The 19536-nt window shown below is 40.6% G+C and overlaps 1 protein-coding gene across 1 annotated transcript in view; it reads right to left on the bottom strand.

Annotated features, from left to right (window-relative positions):
- Window positions 1-1052: 1052 nt before the first annotated feature.
- The window catches only part of esyt1a (extended synaptotagmin-like protein 1a), a 100166-nt gene continuing 81682 nt past the window's right edge, over window positions 1053-19536 (bottom strand). Inside the window, exons 17-31 of the mRNA XM_078201110.1 lie at window positions 14635-14832; window positions 13778-13954; window positions 13418-13500; window positions 12753-12801; window positions 11795-11884; window positions 10635-10730; window positions 10136-10207; window positions 9010-9096; window positions 8610-8753; window positions 8006-8256; window positions 7507-7599; window positions 5230-5361; window positions 3813-3909; window positions 3274-3323; window positions 1053-2744 (exon numbers count right to left, since the gene is read on the bottom strand). Coding sequence (XP_078057236.1) covers window positions 2723-2744; window positions 3274-3323; window positions 3813-3909; window positions 5230-5361; window positions 7507-7599; window positions 8006-8256; window positions 8610-8753; window positions 9010-9096; window positions 10136-10207; window positions 10635-10730; window positions 11795-11884; window positions 12753-12801; window positions 13418-13500; window positions 13778-13954; window positions 14635-14832 — 1641 coding nt within the window. The 3' untranslated portion in view covers window positions 1053-2722. The remainder of the gene's footprint in view (window positions 2745-3273; window positions 3324-3812; window positions 3910-5229; window positions 5362-7506; window positions 7600-8005; window positions 8257-8609; window positions 8754-9009; window positions 9097-10135; window positions 10208-10634; window positions 10731-11794; window positions 11885-12752; window positions 12802-13417; window positions 13501-13777; window positions 13955-14634; window positions 14833-19536) is intronic.

The raw sequence follows: 19536 nt of genomic DNA, 5'->3' as shown, positions 1-19536 counted from the left end.
GTGTCCCAGCCACTATAATTCCTGTGGCGGGTGGAATAGGAAAATTCTGCCCATTGACTCCGTTCAGTAGCTGCTGTCCACGTTTCTAAACAAAAAAATGTTAGAATCTATCAGGCTTAGTCCCACTCGAGGATCTGACTTGTCCTGTACCAGGTGGTTTCATAACAATAGGTACGAGGCCCCTTGAATATGTCAGATTGGACAATAACTATGCACGGCATTCATTGCCTCATTTTTCCAAATCTTAGGTAGCCCAGCCAACAGGTCTTAAATGGACCCCTGGAGACTGTCAGTGAATAGGTGAATTGGGATGAGCCTAAAACCTCCATTTTCAGGTGTACGTTTTCAGGTTATATATTTTATAATGTCAGTTTCTTCTTTTATCCCATTCATTCATGGGATATGGGCCTTGCTGGTAAGGCCCTTGATAAGCCACCTATTTGAATTGCTACAGTCCATCTTTGCCATTTCAGAGGGTAGATAAGAGTCAACCACATTGCTGTCACAATCCAGATTGCTGCGGAACTGGAATCAGACGGGTATGGTGACAGGTCTTCTTTCCTGAAGTACATTTACTAGTGAACCAGTTGGACTTTTATGACAATACAGTGGCTTAATTGTCACCATTACTAATTCAAAATTTAAATTCTATAGTTGGTGAGGTTGGATTTGAACTTTCATTTTGGGATTATTAGGCCACTGACCCTACCTAGATGTTTTTGTCAGTAAGACTTGTTGAGGATTTGAGCATTTTATATCTAAACTGGTTTTTCTTTGTGAACTTTCACAGATTAGAATATTTCCTATTTACCAACCATTTCCAAACACTTCCTTACTAGAGTTTGTGTTTCCTAGACACTACCACCAGTACTTTTGTCTACTTTTACAACATTGTCAGTCTTGATGTTTAAATGAACTGGTACTGGACCTGGAATATGACGAAAGGCTGGTTGAAGGAGTCTATGGGTTTGTACTTCCTTTCCTACTTGTGAACATCAGTTAGTGCTTTTCTCTGCCTCCAGGTAAAACATATTCAACCTTTAAACAATCTTAACATACAAGATTTTCATGTCAGGTTTTATTAGAATGAATCTGAACATGTTAGGCCATGATTCATGAACAGGGCTAGAGATATATATATATATATATATATATGGAAGCCTGCTAAATTTTAAACAGGTGTACAGGCTTTCTCAAAGATACAAAAGACAAAGACAAACCTAGTATATAGCAGAAAATGTTTGTATGTTTATGCAAATTAGTTATAAAAAGCATCTTCATGCTGTAGACAATGGCTCCAAGCAACCCATGTTCAATCACTTAATACAATTTTAGTTACCATGGAGTCAGGTTACAAGCAGGCACTGCTATAGCCTTGCACATGGCTATGTTTCTTGTTGCTATGCCCCTCAACATGTTATTTCTTTGCACAACAAACTCCAGTGGAGCAGGTTTTCCTAGTTCTGACACACCAACTTAATTTTTGACAATGTGTGAATTCCAGAATTGGGTTGCTTTTAATGGGCACTGTGAACACAGCAAAAAAAAAAGCTACTTCTATATGCCATGCAAACAATTCACAAAATTTCCATATATGTATTCTTATTTGCTCCCTTTGCAATCACACATTTTGACACTTGGGAACCACAGACCCCACAGCAATTCTACTATTTGAGCTTTTCACACAATTGGCCTCTGTCCAAAGCATCAGCCACATTTTTACATTAATTCAGGCAGAAAACAAAAGTAATAAATACCTCTGGCCACTAATGGCAATGCAGGCAGCCTAATAATCATCACTCACAATGTGTGAGCTGCCTGTGGAAGTAGTGTTGCATTGGCATATCAACTGTTTTGAGAACCAAAGCTTGATTTATGCTGCGTGAGGTCCCAAGAACAGACAGACATTTTCTATCCCATTGTTTTTGACAGCTTTGTTCACTGCTTGTTTTTGGCAAACATGATTCAGATAGGAATAGATTTATTGTGCATTCTAATTGAAATTGGTCTGTGAAAAACCTTTGAGCCCTGTTAGAAAAATTGCACATTCCGGAGTGCATGAGCTAGAGCTTACTATTTTGGGTGAATTTCTTGATTAAATAAATGGAATGTCATCACTGCTTTCCGCCCCTCGATTGCCACAATTACACAACTTCAAACCATAGTAACGCTTACCATAAATTTTTTGCCGTGGCTCAGTTCCAATTCCCATCTGCATCAATGGAACATTTCCATTTTGATGTTACATGACGGGCATGCACTGAGACCTCCTGAACTTATTTCACACAGATTTAGCTCAGAACTAATGACAAATTAATTGTAAGGATCTTAAGTTCCAGAGGTGACAAAGCAGCGCAGTCCCCAAGAACCACAGGTATTGTATAGATATTTAGGGAAGGGACTAATGTTGTAAACGTTCTACAGTACATTCTCTGGAAGGATCATTTCGATCCGAAATGTTAACTCTTTCTCTCCACAGATGCTGCCAGACCTGCTGAGTTTATCAGCATTTCCTGTTTTTAAAAAATCTTTTCAGCATCCGTAGTATTTTGCCTTTAAAAGAACAATATGGCTTCCCCGGTACTCTGAATGCATTCTCTGGAACTATTTGTGAACTAAAAAAGCATAGTACTTAAATTGTGACATAATACTTTAAGCGGTAAAAAATACTTCAATGGAAATAGAACCATTCAAAAATAGTTGATCATGAACCAGAACCACTCTATTCTTCCTTCAAATCGAACCTGTAACACAAAGAAAAGTTTTATCTCAAAATGTTATAATTTTGTAAAATTGTACCATATCTTTAAAAAATGGTTTCTCCCATCCTCTCCTGAAGATATTGGGATACAGTTTCACAGACACTGGCCACCCCCAAGTGGTTACATATGTCAGCCTAAGCAACGAATGATGTTTTTCAACTGTTGAGGATATCACAGCTCAGCATGATATGATGGTCCACTGTGTGTGTATGCGCACGTGATGTGCCAGTCTGGGTTGCAACAAAGCTGTTGTTGCATTTCCTCATTCTTTGAAAACATGATTCCAAAACTCAACTTCACAATGAAGAGATGGACCATATCCCCTAACCATTGACTGAATGGAAATCTCCACTAATGTAATTAAAGAAAATGGAAGAAAAATAAAATCGGAAGATGGGGCGTTATTAGTTTTAATACAGGAAAGATCAATTCTTGCAAATGGTTAACTGACAATGATACACAACTGCTTGGCTTATGTCTTATTCACCCATAATATGGCTTGCTCACTTACCACTGTGTTATCTCCTGAGTCAAGTTAAGCTGCGAGAGATCAAAACAGAGCTAGAAGAGAAGCAGAGGTAAGACACATGGTTAGAGCCCAGATTCACTAAAATTAAGACAACAGGGCACAAAATTATTAAAAGATGGCCAAAAGTAGTGACAAGAGACTGTGCCCACATTTTCAAATATCAACAGTGTTCTTTGATGGTTTTTTAAAATCCTCAATTGATGTGATTTGTAGATAAACATTTTCCAGATTGATCATTTTAAAATACTTGCGAATTAAACTGCATTTGTTATATCATAGAATCTACAGTGCAGTAGGCAGCCATTTGGCCCATTGAGCCAACAACAATCCCACCCAGATCCTGTCCTATCCCCGTAACCCCACATATTTACCCTCCTAATCCCCCCGACATTAAGAGGCAATTTATCATGGCCAATCAACCTACCCGCACATATTTGGACTGGATATACTTAAGAATATTTTTCTTTGCATCACTGGGACTTTGTGAATGTTATGCAGTAGTGTAGACACACATACAATACCTTTCCAATCTCTCTGGACATGAAGGAAACATTGCTCTTCACAGTGAGGTCCAGCTTTTTCTTCTGTGCTTCCTCTAATGGCATTTCAAACTCAAATCTGGTGGGGGAAGTAAGCACAAGAACATGAAGTCCAGAATGAGAAAAGGCCATTCAGCCTATTAACCTAGCTCCTAAATGTTGATTCTACAATGGACTCCTTCCCATACCAACTGTTGATTTCTTATTTTAGGGATACCAGTTTCCTGCCCCAACCTGTCCAGATAAAGAAAATCATACAATGTTAATATTTCTCCCACCCATTAACCCTTTTCTCAACAGATTTTAATTCGCTTGCTTTGACCCCAGACCAACTTTGTTCTCTGGGATGTTCCACACATAGGGAAAAATGGACAGATTGCTTCTGCTTAGGGCAGTGTGCCATATACTGTGAAGACCCCGCCCCGTGCAGAGAAAGCTTCAAAATTCATGTAATTAACACTAACGTTCGTCTTCAGCTCTGTGGTTGACATCTCCAAGACCCGATGAATCTTGGGCCTCCCACGCATATGCCAGCTGGGAAAGAGCTGCACATGCGTGGTTTAGATTTTTTATGTTGGTCAAACCCATACACATGACCAACGGGATTTGGAGCTGAAGACAAAGGTTCCATGCGCCCACACAAAGTGAAAATTCAAAAAAGGGCGCAATAACCCTGGGAGAAGCTAGAGACAGTAAGAGTTTTAACAACACCAGGTTAAAGTCCAACAGGTTTATTTGGTAGCAAATACCATTAGCTTTCGGAGCGCTGCTCCTTCGTCAGATGGAGTGGAAATTTGCTCTCAAACAGGGCACAGACACAAAATCAAGTTACAGAATACTGATTAGAATGCAAATCCCTACAGCCAACCAGTTCTTAAATGTACAGACAATGTGAGTGGAGGAGGGAGCATTAGGCACAGGTTAAAGAGATGTGTATTGTCTCCAGACAGGACAGCCAGCAAGTCCAGGAGGCAAGCTGTGGGGGTTACAGATAGTGTGACATAAACCCAACATCCCGGTTTAGGCCGTCCTCATGTGTGCGGAACTTGGCTATCAGTTTATAAAATAGCAATGTACAAGTTACGTGCTTGTTATTTCATTAAAATTCCCTCTTAAATCACACTCCTGTATATGTGGAAGTCAAACATCTGCCAAGCTCGGATTTTATGCTTAGATTTTACTGTTGAAATAAAGTTCAAAACAGGATGTTCAAAATACTGCTATTATGTTACCCTAATATTTCAGAGTATCCTGATAATAATACTGCCTCAATGGGCCTTTCCTCTTGTTTCATGCCTGTTAATACATTTTCTATTCACTGTCTCCTTTTGCCCTGGGTCTTTTTTCCCTTAGTTTTTCTTCCTTCTCCACTATTTCCTCTTCTATTCAGCATCCTTACTTGTCATTATACTCTGGATTGATTGTTTTCTTCTTCACACTTGTTTTTCTTTTTGTCACTCGATTTTTGTCAGGAAGCAGAATTAGAGATACGTATGAATCAGGGATCTCCTTGGAATGGAGTTTCAGATTCCTGCAACAAACAATCAACATTCAGCAAAGCTTCCGTACATACTGCACGGTTAGATTGCACTTTAATCACTTTAAATCATCTGATTGCGGTCCTTCATGCAAACTGTCTTCTCCAACATTAGACTGTTAAGGTTATTCTTTACAATGCCAGTGGATGCAGGCACTCTTGTGCTACCCCCATGCCCTTGTTTTCTTCATTTCCCGTGAGCTGGAATATTCTACAATTGTGAAGCACTCTCTGTTGCTCACCCTAGCTGACAGGTGGTAACTTGTATCCACAACTATTGGGATGGGAATCTAGTGGTTGGAAGCAAATTAAATCCCAAGGAATGGATCATTTTCTTTTGTTACAGTAACACTATACTCTCAATTGTTGTAAATGTTTAACAGTTCTGTCCTTTCAAAAAGTAAATCGATTCTGATAATTTTAAAAATCACATTGTAGTCTCCTGGGCCACGTACCCTGGACTTTGTTTAAGCATAGAACTGAATGATTGTGTGTACGTTCACATGTATGAGAGGGAATGATTGAGGTGGAATCACAGTCAATCATCTCGTGCTGCTGAGTAGCTCTTTTGCCTCTGAGTTGCACCTGATGAACAAGCCTGTTTATTTTTCATGTTAAGTTCTGCAAGCTTAGAGGAATCCAGTGAAAATTATTATCTGCTGAAGTCAATATAAAACACGATAAAATTAGCCCTGACTTTACTACCCTCGTGCAAAACGTCCCCTGTAGGAAAACATGCAGCTCCATGAAAAAACCAACTATAACTGGTTGGGATCAAAATTCAGGGCTCTGGTCCTGCACACACAGATGTGTTGCATTTTCCACTCAATTATTTCCTATTCTCCAAGCCCACTTAGACAAGCACAGTTACCATAACACCTTTTTCTTTGGTTCGCTGTAAATCATAGTGAAAACCATGGCGCAGTGATCAGAATGTGGAACTCACTACCACATAAAATAGTTGAAGTTAATAGCATGCATTTAGGGAAAGCCAGCCAAGTGCTTGCAGCGGTAAAGAAATAAAAGGATATACAAATAGGGTTTGATAGGTCAGGATAAGAGGAGGCTCAGCTGGAGTACAAACACGAGCACAGACCAGTTGAGCCAAATGGCCTGTTTCTGCACTGCAACATTTATGTAAAGACAAAGGCCGGAACTTTCCGGCCATTCACACCAGTGGGATTCTCTGGTCCCTCTGCAGTGAACAGAACTTTGGCTGAACACCAAATTCTCCGTCCTCGCTTGCAGTGGCAGTGGGGCGTGAATGGCTGGAATTTTCCGGCCAATGTCACTGGAGCCTGCCTATGATTTCCCATTTAAATAATGAAAGCTGTTTCTCTGGAAAAGTAAAGAGAATTTGACAAAGCTAGGAATCCTGGATCAAGTGTTTTAAATGATTGAAGTAACATTGAAGGATCACCAGAGAATCCCATTTCAGCACCTTAGAAGGGATGACAATAATGATAAAAGTGATTCCATGCCAGATTACATCAATTTAGCTCAGTTGGCTGGACGGCTGGTTAGTGATGCAGAGCGACACTAATAGCATGAGTTCAATTCCTGTACCGGTTAAGGTTATTCATGACCTTGAATGACCCAGAAGACCCCGTCTTCTGAACCGTGATCCTCAGGTTAAATCACCACCAGTCCGCGCGCTCTCAAAAGGAGAGCGCAGCCTATGCTCATCTGGGACTATGGTGACTTTCCCATACATAATTTTCAGTTTAGGAATTCCATACCATCTGTACATTCTTAATAGATTATTTGATAATTTACTACAATTCACTGAAAAGATGTTCCAATATCTGAGTTTTCTTATCTTGGAAATTGATGTATGGCTAGCTATTGCTGCCAAAATGATGTGTTGCAGCTACGGTACTTCCACATCTAGTACTGCTGCATTAACGTGCCGATATACCCTGATGGCAAAGAGGCGAAAACAGGAAAGGGGAGAGAGAGAGAGAGAGAGAGCGTGCAAAGTGCATATCTTGGTATTCCAGTCATTAAAAGGTGTAGGGGATTATAAAACTGAGTTAATCCAGGATGTATGAAACTGTCCACAGAAGATTTTAACTATGACCTGTGCAGTACAATGATTTATCAGCAATAAAATTCAATGGCTGCCTCCCAAACCCTTACCTGCAGGAATGTACTACAAGCAGCAGTCTACCTTGCTGCACGTTGTATTGCAGTGTCAGCTTGATCTGTGGTGACTCCAAAACATCCATTTTACTGAAACAGGAAGAGGACACTGACTGTGGTTATATGAAAAGACAAGCAACATCTGCACAGCATGGTTTCTGAGCAGTCAGTCAACAAATTAGCCATCAACTCAGTCTTCTGTGGCCTGCCAGTTGTGTGGGCCCTCACTAACTCAATGTTGAGTCCTTCAGCTGCACTTCAATTTCCTCCCGGATTTTGCAGTGCAAAGTGCGGTGATGGGAGGCGTGGGCCTGGCTAGGGGTTCACCAAGGGCTTTAAAAACATCTGCTCCCATGCTCCGAAATACAGTGCACCTTAGAGAACATGGTATGATTCAACCTTTATACTGACATGGCAAAGGCCAAAGGCAACATGGGGATAATGTTCAGCAAAAGGATAATTTATGCAACAGGCATGAAAAAAAGTTGCTGCCTACCGATTCATTCTCTGTCGCAGATCCAGTTCAGATGACGCTGACTCACTGGTGGAAATGTTGATATTGTGCTCAGAAGCAAAGGAGGACACTGAATGGTTGCTGGGATCATTCACTAATGATGAAATGGGTTTCAGTTCACTCTCATCACTAACTGAAGGTGAGAAAGTCACATTTTCCACCTCACAGTTAGCTGGTTCCTGTGCCATGGTCTGAATTGAGTAAAGCTCCCTGGAATGCTCAGAAACAAGGATCTGTGGCATGATAAAAACAAAGACAGAATTTCAACATTATATAAAAGAACACTCGGAGCAAACCTATAAAACAGAATATGCAGAACACACAGCCACCTCGCGGTTAAAAGAGAACAGTTAGAGTGACTCTACATGCAAAGGAACAGAACAGTCAAAGTAGTCTCATGTATAGAACAAGAGTGAAGTTACTTTGGTACAGGCTCCGTTATGTGATATGGGCCATTAATGACGATAGAAAGCATTTTCGCGTGCTGGATATACACAGGTATACATTCACAGATACACATTCACAGATACATATATACACACAATGGTACACAGCAACACATTTTTACACATACATATGCTCTTACCCCCAGCATGACTTTTAACATGATTTTGCTATTAGGTCCTGAATTTTCCAACTGAAACCATTTGTCTAAGGTCAGATTCTTGCTGGCCAGCAGTTGGGAGAGTGGAAGTGTCAGTGTGCCCAAGACATGACTGTCATCCTTAACCTAGGGAACAATTTTGAACATACTTTTAAAATGAAAATATCAAGTGCTAGAACTATTGTAATCCAGTATCGGGATGCTAGATATAGTGGTTTAAAATAAGACAAAAATAAAATCCACAAAAGTCTACTATAATGGTATAGTGTTCATTGAGTTCGTTTGCTAATTTACTAGGGTGGCTTTGCTGATGTGACTTAACCAAGATGTAAAATAGCTGATTAATAATAGCATTTCATGCTCTAGCATTCTTGCAGCGTACCTGAACCTCCATACGTTCCAATTTTGGATTCCCTACAAGGAATGAAAATGACTCCTCCCAAATGGGTAGCTCTGTGCTATTAATGACCTGCAAAAGAAAAGGACGCAAGGGTTTGTACTTGTGTGCAAAGAACAAGAAATGTTGAAGCATGGGTTTCAGCAATGTGACCTCCAGTCTTAAAAACCCTGAGACAGTAGAGTCTAACCCACTGCACCTTTAATATACCAAGTTCCATTTTGCTTTAAAAAGATATGCTTTCTACTCTCTTTAAAATAGGTTCTGGAGGAAAGGATTCATGTTCTGGTCATAAAAGTGAGAGTCTCATTGTCATGAAAACACTCGGGGCAGGTTCTTCATGGATTAGCTACAGAGTAAGACTCCTCCTCCACTGTCTATCAAACACTCCCAGGCCAGGTACAACAAGGGTTAAAATTCAGAGGAGAATTCCCTTAGTCCTGTCGTATTCCTCAACCCTAATCTCAAAATCTACTTACTACTGTATTAGTGTGACATATGATTATTTCCATTTCCCTTAACAGCCATTCTTACAACCTTTCTGACCAAGCTGCAAATAATTGGTGCAGAATTAATATCACGCAGATGAGTGAGGTGATGATTTCATACATTATCAGATCGCAATCATTATTGCAGTTCTCATCTCCATTTATATGTAGATGTTGGTTTGTGAAATTGAACAGAGAATTGATATTACATAGTGTTGCAGGCTTTGTTGTAAACTGGTAAGGTTGTCCAATGATACCCATCTGAGGAACTTTTGTTTTTTGCTGTTGAAGTGGTTGCTTGCACTTCTGGCTAAGGTGGCTTGCAGAATGTGATACAGCAGCGACTCAGTCACTTCTTGAGGTCTGCTTCTTGAAGAATGTTATTTTCTTGATTTGGCCAGCAATGACATTCAGCATGCTTTGCAGTGACAAATCACCAGCGTTGACCTCAAGGATCACACATTAACATGGAGAAGGGGGAATCTTCCTTTTTATGCACTTGACCTTTATTCAGGAATAGGCTCAGCTTTTCTGCAAAGCGCAACATTTTCTCCAGATGCCAGAAATCTTTGCATGTTGGAAGCTTCAAAACTAATTAAGCTTTGAGAAGGTCAGTCTCTTACCTGACTTTTAAACGAGGTGCGATTGACAGTGATTTGAACCATTGGGCTGGGGAGCTTCTTCCCTTTCTTCATCTGCATGAACATGCAAGATCCATAAGTTAGAATCATAGTAATGGACACGAGCTAGCAACTTAACTCTTATTAATGATCTTATTCTATATTGTGGATTAAGATTGACCATAGTCATTGTGAAAAGAGTTGTCTTGAATGGCCAAGATTAGAATATGGCATGGTACCATGCATTCCTACGCAAACCCTCTTTGGGTGAGTGATCGGATCTTGCTTTTTTAGTGAGATTATTCAACAAGATGCCCTGTATAAATTGATTATATGAGCCTCGCTAGATTGCTGGGAAATATAAATCTCTCTTTTTACAATTGCATCTCTAACAAGCCTAGATGCAGACTTGCTCGGACAGCAGCAGGACCCAACAGCTTTAGCAATTATAGCTGGGGCAGAAATTGCCATTTAATTGGGAATCAACAAGCCTGAGGCTTACAGGAAGTTCGTGTGTCCTGTCCAGATAGACGGTCAAGATGGCAGCAGATGGTTCCACCTCATTCTGTGCGAAGATGGTACTGTTAGCCTGAAGTACCTGAAAAGAGATGGATAGGAAAGTAGAATTATTTAAACTAAAATACCAGCTGTTGGCGATGACTGAGCAATTAGGCTAGACAGCTTCTTTACAACTTCCTGTTAACAGAATAAAACACAGTAACGCAAAATTCTTCATCAAGACTCCCTTTAAGTCTGGCTGGTCACAGTGTCCCTATTTTGATACTAGGTTAAGGAATGTGTAGGAATTTTATAATCCTAGTTTCATTCGACAGCACTTGCTAAACTTGATTTTTTTTAAAAACAAAAAGGAGCTCCTGGCTCTTTTAAAAAAAAATTATTCATGGGATGTGGTGTCACTGACTGGGCCAGCATTTATTGCAGATCCCTTATTTGCCTTGAACTGAGTGGCTTGCTAGGCCATTTCAGAGGATATTTTAAGAGTAAACACATTGCTGTGGATCTGGAGCCATGTGTAGAGTACTGGGTAAAGATGGCACATTTCCTTCCCTTAAGGACAATAGTGAACCAGGTGGTTTTTACAACAATCGACAATGGTTTCATGGTCATCATTAATTTAGTACTTCTTCACTGGCTTTGAATTCGTTTTTTTAAATTCAAATTTCACCATCTGCTGTGGTGGGATTCAAAGCCAGATCCCCAGAGCATATTAACCCGAGTCTCTAGATTACTAGTCTAGTGAAAATACCACTGTTGATGGTAATTGCTAATCTACATGCGTGTGACAGATCAATGGTTATGGTCAGACCAAACCCACCATTGATCAGGCCCACATGTCTGCCCAGTTGCTCTAAACATAATAACTAAGGTATATACTTGTGACTTTGAAACATGAAAGCATGATGTTCAACTTCCAAAAGTGAAAATTATTTGTTCTCCCCTCCACCAGCAGTGCATGTTAAAATACAAACTCAACTCGAAGAAGCAGATTTTCATCCCAAATTCTTTGGAATTCACAGAGCTTGCAACTGATACCGCCACCACTACATCATGTCCATAAGGCACTGTCCTCTTAGATAAAGAGACAAAATCACCTGAGAAGTTGGAGAGCTGGACAACAGGAGGAAAATTGGCACCACTTACCTGGTCGAGGATGACTGAATCCATGCCTGGTGGCAACCATTCTAACTTGAGATGAAGTTTTCCTGATTTGACATCATTCAGCATGAACCACTACAGATGGACAAGGAAAAGAAACAAGAAATTGGGTAGCATAGTAATTATGATGCTTACTTATTTCTCTAACTCGCCTGTATAATGTCATGCATTCAATGATACTTGGACCAATTGGTCATAGAAAAGTCCACCTTGAATCCCTCTCAATGAACCGCTCCATTCTTGGAGCTGGCTGTGAAATTTCATTCATGAAAACCTGACCGGAAAAGTCTAGGATGTTAGTGTTTCCTATATTGTGGAGCTTACAGTAATATCAAAACTTGACTAATAGCTACAAAATTGAGGATCTCAAAGTTCAATCAAAAGGGAGAAGAGCAGCTAGAGAGTGAGATTATAGGTGACTTCATGTGGAAGGAAACACAGGTGCAGATTCAACAGGTTGAATGGCCTGTCTTGGCATTTTGACAAACGAGAATAATTTCAGCTGCCTTACTGTCTGGAAAACATGCATCTGGCATTCTTCCCACTGTCATCCAGAAAACTATGCAAGCCAATACTCGAATGGATAGGATGCCTTGGCTAGACAAGCATTCATTGCTGTGGACTACTTGATTTTAGTTGCTTAAATTCCTCACCTATGATATTTTCAAATCTGTGTTTAAAAGTTTAGTTAAGTGTGGTGTGTTGTGATGGAGAGTGAGCAATCTCTATCAGCTAAACAGAAATCCCAGTTATGTAGCAGTTCATTGGAGCCCAATTTCTGTCCATTAATTAAAAAGTATCAAAAATCCAAAAAGCTTCCTTCCACTCTCCTTCCTTGCCTGATTTTCCTTTGGTCACTACACCCAGGAGATCCAATATTCCCAGCTGCAGCAAAAGGAAAATCTATCCCATTACATGATTTGAATTCACCAGATTTTCATACCTCATCCAGAACTTTACTGTTCATGATGTCCTTGTAACTGATCTTCAATCTGCATGTGAGATGACAATTTAATTCAAATACATCAAGAAAATTCTTTTACAAGTAAATGCAACTAGCCACATACCTTCCTAAAAAGCAGTTCACTTATGAGTGTAGTAGAATTCCCATGACGACCTTCAGAACTTTAAAATTACCTTTTAACGGGTTTATTTATGATGTATAGTTCACATTTTGATAGAACATTGTAGTGTGGAGCTTTTACTCTATATCTAACCCCGTGCTGTATCAGTCCTGGGAGTGTGAGATGCGGACAGTGTGGAGGAAGTTTTACTCTGTATCTAGTAAACCTATGAGCAGCAAATGTGAGAGCAAAACAGGCTGTGAATAGAAATGTCCCCTGAAGAAATCTTTAAGCTAACTGAGCCATCTTACCAGCTGTGGGAGCCACATGGACTGTCTTCTTGCAGCCCACAGGCCACGAGTTGAAGAAAACTGGTAGCTAACCCTGTGGTGTACCTACCCTGACAGTCTTCAAGTCATTTGAGGAATCAGTTCCTGGTCCTATAGAATATCAAACCACTAACTAAATGGTGCTTTCTTTGTTCTAATAATATTTTAACATTGTATGAATCCTTTTTTCTGAATTTTCTGATGGAGAAACATACCTTCCAAGGAAATCATCCTTGTCTATGTCCTTATCAAAGAGCTCAAACTCCAGCTCCTGACCCGGGATGTGATTTACAATGATCTATGAGGAGAGAAGTTAGGTCAGAACCTTGCTTTGGAAGAGGGTAGTAACTGATTGGTGAAAAAAAACAGAGATTAACAGGGCCAGATATGAAACAAACTAAAACTTTATACAATACCAGGACTGAATGAAAAAGGTGGCACAGAGACTGCCCCGCTCACAGGACCTGCCCATTTGTTACCGGACCCATCCATCTTGTACCCTTCATGGTCCTCGGGATAAAAGGGTTATTTTATTCCCTATGGATTTCAAAAGTGCATCACCCGAAGACACTGACCTCATACATCTCATGCCACTTGGGATTAAGGTTTTCTTTAATTGTTTTGCTCCGGAAGCTTTGGGCTCCTGCTCGCACTTTAACATAGGGATCTGACTTCCCTTTCACCATTCCTTTCATGAAGTTGTCCTTTGCAATTAAATTCTCAGCTTCTAACAGGTGAATCCGTATCACCCCCTGAAGGAAGAGAAAAATTAATGACTGCAACTTTTTAGCAACATAGGTAGGCCATTCAGCCTGCTCCATTATTCAGCTGGACGATGACTGAGCTGTACCTCAACTCCATGTTTGATTTCTTTTGGTATCTATCCACTAGTTTTTTTATTATTTTTGAACTTTGACTCTCAAATCTTTGTTCCTGCAGTATCTTGTTCATCACCATTTAGAAAATGACTGGCCCTCTCTACACACTTAAGAACTTTTGTTTCTCCTCAATAATTATTTATTTAAAAATGCACTTTATCATCAGTTTTACATTTAAAAAATCTCTAAACAATATTACAAAATTTCAGTGGATGTCAGCAAAAGCAAATTGTGTGAGGTAGATCTCCAAATTGGAATCGGATTCTGTAGTTTTGGCAGTCTGACCATTTTGCTTCCTGCATAACTTTAAAGATGCAGCAGCTCCAAAACAGCATGGTACGTTCTGGATTACCATGTACAAATTACATTGCTCACAGTTTTTATATGAACATTATCTGCTCAGTCAACCAATCCCTGCCATAATTCACGCCGCCTGTTATCCATAATTCCCCTTCGTCCCCGATCAGCCCATACCTTCCTAATCCATCCCCACTTGATTTGTGTCAACTGGACAAACGCAGCAACATAAAGCAGCCCTATAACTGACCCAGTACCTCAGTCCCCACACTGCTGGGGGCACTGCTTTCAGTTGGTAAGGGAGCTTGGATTAGACTGCCCACTCCTGCAGCCTCCACCAATTTAGCTGCAGTCAAATTGATCTTGTCAGACTTGGTTGATCCCGGTTTTTGTTCCAATGTGGATTTCCGAGTTCTGGGAAGTTTCTCCAGATCAACCATTTCAGAAATCAGAACCTGCCAAAGAAACAAACACACAACCATGGTAAAAGGAGGAAGGGAAATAGCATGACATCCAACTTATTCTGCTTTATTTTCAAGTGATTTGTGTCCAGAATTTAAGGGACTCCTATTGCAAATCTAATACATCTGAAGAAATAGGAACGGAGTAAACCAGACAACCCCTCGAGCCTGCTCCACCATTCAGTATGTTCAAGGCTGATCTTCTAGATCAATTTTACTTTCTTTACTATCCCCATATCCCTTGACTCTGTGTCTTTATCAATCTCTTGAATATATTGAACGACTGAGCATCCACAGCCCTCTGGGGAACGGAATTCCAAAGATTAAAAAGCACAACCATCTGAGTGAAGAACCCGTTATTCTGAAACTGTGAACCCCTAGTTCTAGACTCTTCAACTAGAAGAAAAAACTGTTTCTCAGCGGCTACCCTCTAAGCATTTTATACATTTCAATGAAAGCATTCTTCTAAACTCCAGAGAATATAATCCCATTCTATTCAATGGCTCCTCATAGGACAATCCTCTTATTCCAAAAATCAACCAGCGAACCTCTGCCCTTAAGTAAGGAGATCAAAACTACACTTGGTTTTCTGGGTAGAAATCTCCCATTTTGAGACTAAGTGCAGTGGTAGGCAGCTCAACCCCAGGCACTGTATTGATCCGACTCAGTGACACAGGAGGATCCAATACTGTCCATGAAGACCAGCTTGGCATGGGGATGGAGGGCAGAAATGGGTTTGCCCTGGCAGAGCAGTGTAATCACATCAGGAGCAGTGCAACACTGACAGGTAGGCCTTGTTGCACTCACCTCAAAGTCTCTTGCAAATGGAGGACGGCCTTAAACAATTGGGTTTTAGACTGACATAATTTCCCAAAGATTGGAAAGCCTGACAGGATGCCTGTGGGTAGTTGTTTTCATGAGCATTTCGGGTTCACGCCATCCGCTAGCAGGAAGACTGACACACCATTGGGAGAATTGCAACATGATTTTACGCTGGCAGGTTTCTGACTTTTTGGCTCCTACTGGATTCTCTGTTCCCACCTGCCACCAACGGGGTGTGGGGGAGGTGTGGTGGTGGTGAGAATGCCACTCTCCAGGTGTGGTCTCATCAGAGCGTTGTACAATGTAGGAAGATCTCATTACTCTGATTGCCCCCCTCCCCATTCCCCTTACAATAAAGACTAACTAACATACCATTTCCTTGCTACTTGCTGTGCCTGCATGTTAACTTTCTGTGATTCATGTATGAGGACATTCAAATCCCTCTGAATACCAACACTTGCTAGTCTCTCACCTTTTGAAAATAATTCTGCTTTTTCATTCTACCCACAAGTGGATAATTAAACACTTCTCCATAGAAACCTGTCATTGCCCAGGTTTTTATGTCCAGTGAAAATACAACAGCGAATCCCGTTGTCTCTTGAATTTTTCACTTGCACACACGAATCACCTAGTTGGAATGTGAGACAGATGTGTACAGGAACCAATGGGATGGACAGACACAGCACAAACAAGACAGCATGAAAGAAGGGGAGGTGATACACAGAGGTGCATTTCATTTGAGCGTATGCTCCTTAGTCTGTTTGCATAAAATGTCTGTGCTCAGTTTTAACACTAATCAAGTTATTGAGTTAATGCTTACATAAAAATCATTTTAAGAGAATAGATAAAATGCCATGTTGTCAAAAAGAAATTAAGCTGCAATGGATCCAGGAGAGAAACGGCATATAGAGAATAGAACATGAGGCAAATCACAGAGACAGCAAAACAAGATGACAGTATTGGATTTATAATGGCAGCCTTTCTGCTGTGGTTGTAGGATGTATTAGAATTTGTAATTGTATCACTGACTGGAATTATTAACGAGTAGGGAAACTTACCAGTAGAACCAATTTAAAAGCTTTGTATCTAAAAATTAATGAGCTAACGGTGCAAATAGAAACAGAAGGGTATGATTTGGTGGTGATTACTGAGACATGGTTACAAGGAGACCAGGTCTGGGAATTGAATATCCAAGGGTACTCAGCATTTCGGAAAGATAGACTGAAAGGAAAAGGAGGTTGTTTAGCTTTGCTGGTGAAGAAAGGGATCAGTGCTGTAATGAGAAATAACATAAGCATAAGGGAGATCAAGATGTGGAATCAGTCTGGGTAGAAATAAGAAATGGCAAAGGGAAGAAGTACTTGGTAGGAGTAACCTATAGGTCCCCAAGCAGTAGTTCCGCAGGGGGGCACAGTATAAACCAGGAAATATTGGGGGCTTGCAAGAAAGGTACGACAATAATCATGGGTGATTTTAATATACACATAGATTGGAAAAATCAAATTGGCAAAGGTAGCCAGGAGGCAGAGTTCATTGAATGTATTAGAGATTGTTTCTTGGAACAGTATGTTGTGGAAACAACCAGGGAGCAGGCTACTCTGGATTCGATATTGTGTAATGAGGAGGGATTAATTGGTGACCTCATGGTTAAGGATCCTCTCGGGAGTTGTGACCATAGTATGATAGAATTCAAAATTCAGTTTGGGGGTGAGAAAGCGGAGTCCCACACTAGCGTTCTGGGATTAAACAAAGGAAATTACATGAGGACAGATTTGACCTGAGTAAAGTGGGCAGGAAGGCTGAAAGGTAGGACAGTGGATGAACAGTGGCAGTTGTTTAAGGTGATTCTCAAATAAAATATATCCCAGTGAGGAAGAAAGATGGTAAGGGGGGGTAAAAAAAACATCCATGGCTAAACAAGGAGGTCAAGGACAATATAAAGACACAAACTCAAGGTATACCATATTTCAAAGGCCAGTGGCTGGCTGGAAGATTGGGAAACTTTCAAACATAAAGGGATCGTGAAAAAGTAATAAAAAGAGCGAAAGAAAACTAGTGCAAAATATCAAGAAGGATAGCAAAAGCTTCTATCGGTATATAAAAGGGAAGAGAGTCGCTAGGGTGAATGTTGGTCCCTTGGAAGATGAAACCGGAGAGTTAATAATGGGAAACACTGAAATGGCAGAAATGCTAAATCAATACTTTGCTTCGGTTTTCACGGTGGAGGACACCAGTACCATTGCTATAGCAACGGGCAAGTCAGAGGTAATAGAAAGGGTAGAGCTTGGAACAATCAACATTGATAGGGAAAAGGTACTCAGCAAACTATTGGGATTGCGGGCAGATAGGTTCCCCGGGCCTAATGGCCTACATCCTAGTATTAAATGAAGTGGCGGTGGAGATAATGGATCCATTGGTTATAATATTCCAAAATTCCCTGGACACAGGAAAGGTTCCAGTGGATTGAAAAAACACTAACATAACACCCTTATTCAGAAAGGGAGGGAGGCAAAATGTGGGAAATTACAGACCAGTTAGTTTAACATTTGTTGGGAAAGTGTTAGAATCAATTATCAAGGAAGCAATATCAGGACATCTGGAAAGTCAAAGCGCTATCCATCAGAGTCAGCATGGTTTTATGAAGGGCAAATCATGTTTGACTAATTTGCTAGAGTTCTTCAAGGATGTAACAAGCAAAGTGGATAATGGGGATCCTGTAGATGTAGTATATCTGGACTTCCGGAGGGCGTTTGATAAAGTGCCGCACAAAAAGTTCATTCACAAGGTTAGATCACATGGGATTAGGGGTAATTTATTAGCTTGGATAGGTGACTGGCTGATGGACAGAAGACAAAGGGTTGGGATAAATATTTTTTTTTCCAGATGGCAAGAAGTAACTAGTGGGGTTCGGTCCTTGGGGCCCCAGCTATTTACAATCAATATTAACGACTTGGATACAGGGATAGAACGCTCCATAGCCAAATTTGCAGATGACACAAAAATAGGCAGGACAGTAAGTTGCAATGAGGAAATAAGAACCTTACATATGGATAGGATAGGAGAGTGGGCCAAAATGTGGCGGAGTTTAACATGGATAAATGTGAGGTCATGCATTTTGGTCGGAAAAATGGGAAGGCGACTCATTATCTAAATGGGGAGACACTTTGGGTACTCCGGTGCAGAGGGATCTGGGTGTCCTCGTTCATGAGTCACAGAAAACTAGCATGCAGGTACAGCAGATAATAAAGAAAGCGAATAGAATGATGGCATTTATAGCGAAAGGAATAGAATATAAAGGTAAGGAAGTATTGTTGCAACTATACAAGGCATTGGTGAGGCCGCACCTGGAGTATTGTGCACAGTTTTATTTGAGGAAAGATGTTGTGGCATTGGAGGCAGTTCAGAGGAGGTTCACTAGATTGATTCCAGAGATGAGGGGTTTGTCATATGAAGAGAGATTGAACAGTTTAGGCCTATACTCTCTGGAATTTAGAAGAATAAGGGGAGATCAAATTGTGGTATACAAGATGATAAAGGTATGGATAAAGTAGACGTGGAGCGGATGCTTCTGCTGTTGGGGCATTCTAGGACGAGAGGTCATAGGACAATGGGTAGCAAATTTAAAACCGAATTGAGGATAAACTACTCCCAAAGGGTTGTGAATCTAGAATTTGCTACCCCAAACTGTGGTGGATGCTGGTACAGTGAGTACATTTAAGGAGTTAGACAGATTTTTAATTGGTAATGGGTTGAAGGGTTATGGGGAGAATGCAGGAAAATGGGGATGAGTAGCATATCAGCCATGATCGAATGGGAGTGCGGACTCGATGGGCCGAATGGTCTAATTCTGCTCCGATATCTTATGAACTTATGACT

This window comes from Mustelus asterias, chromosome X, assembly GCF_964213995.1.
Source record: "Mustelus asterias chromosome X, sMusAst1.hap1.1, whole genome shotgun sequence".
Classification (NCBI taxonomy): Eukaryota; Metazoa; Chordata; class Chondrichthyes; order Carcharhiniformes; family Triakidae; genus Mustelus; species Mustelus asterias.
This window is presented reverse-complemented; position numbering and strand designations above follow the sequence as displayed.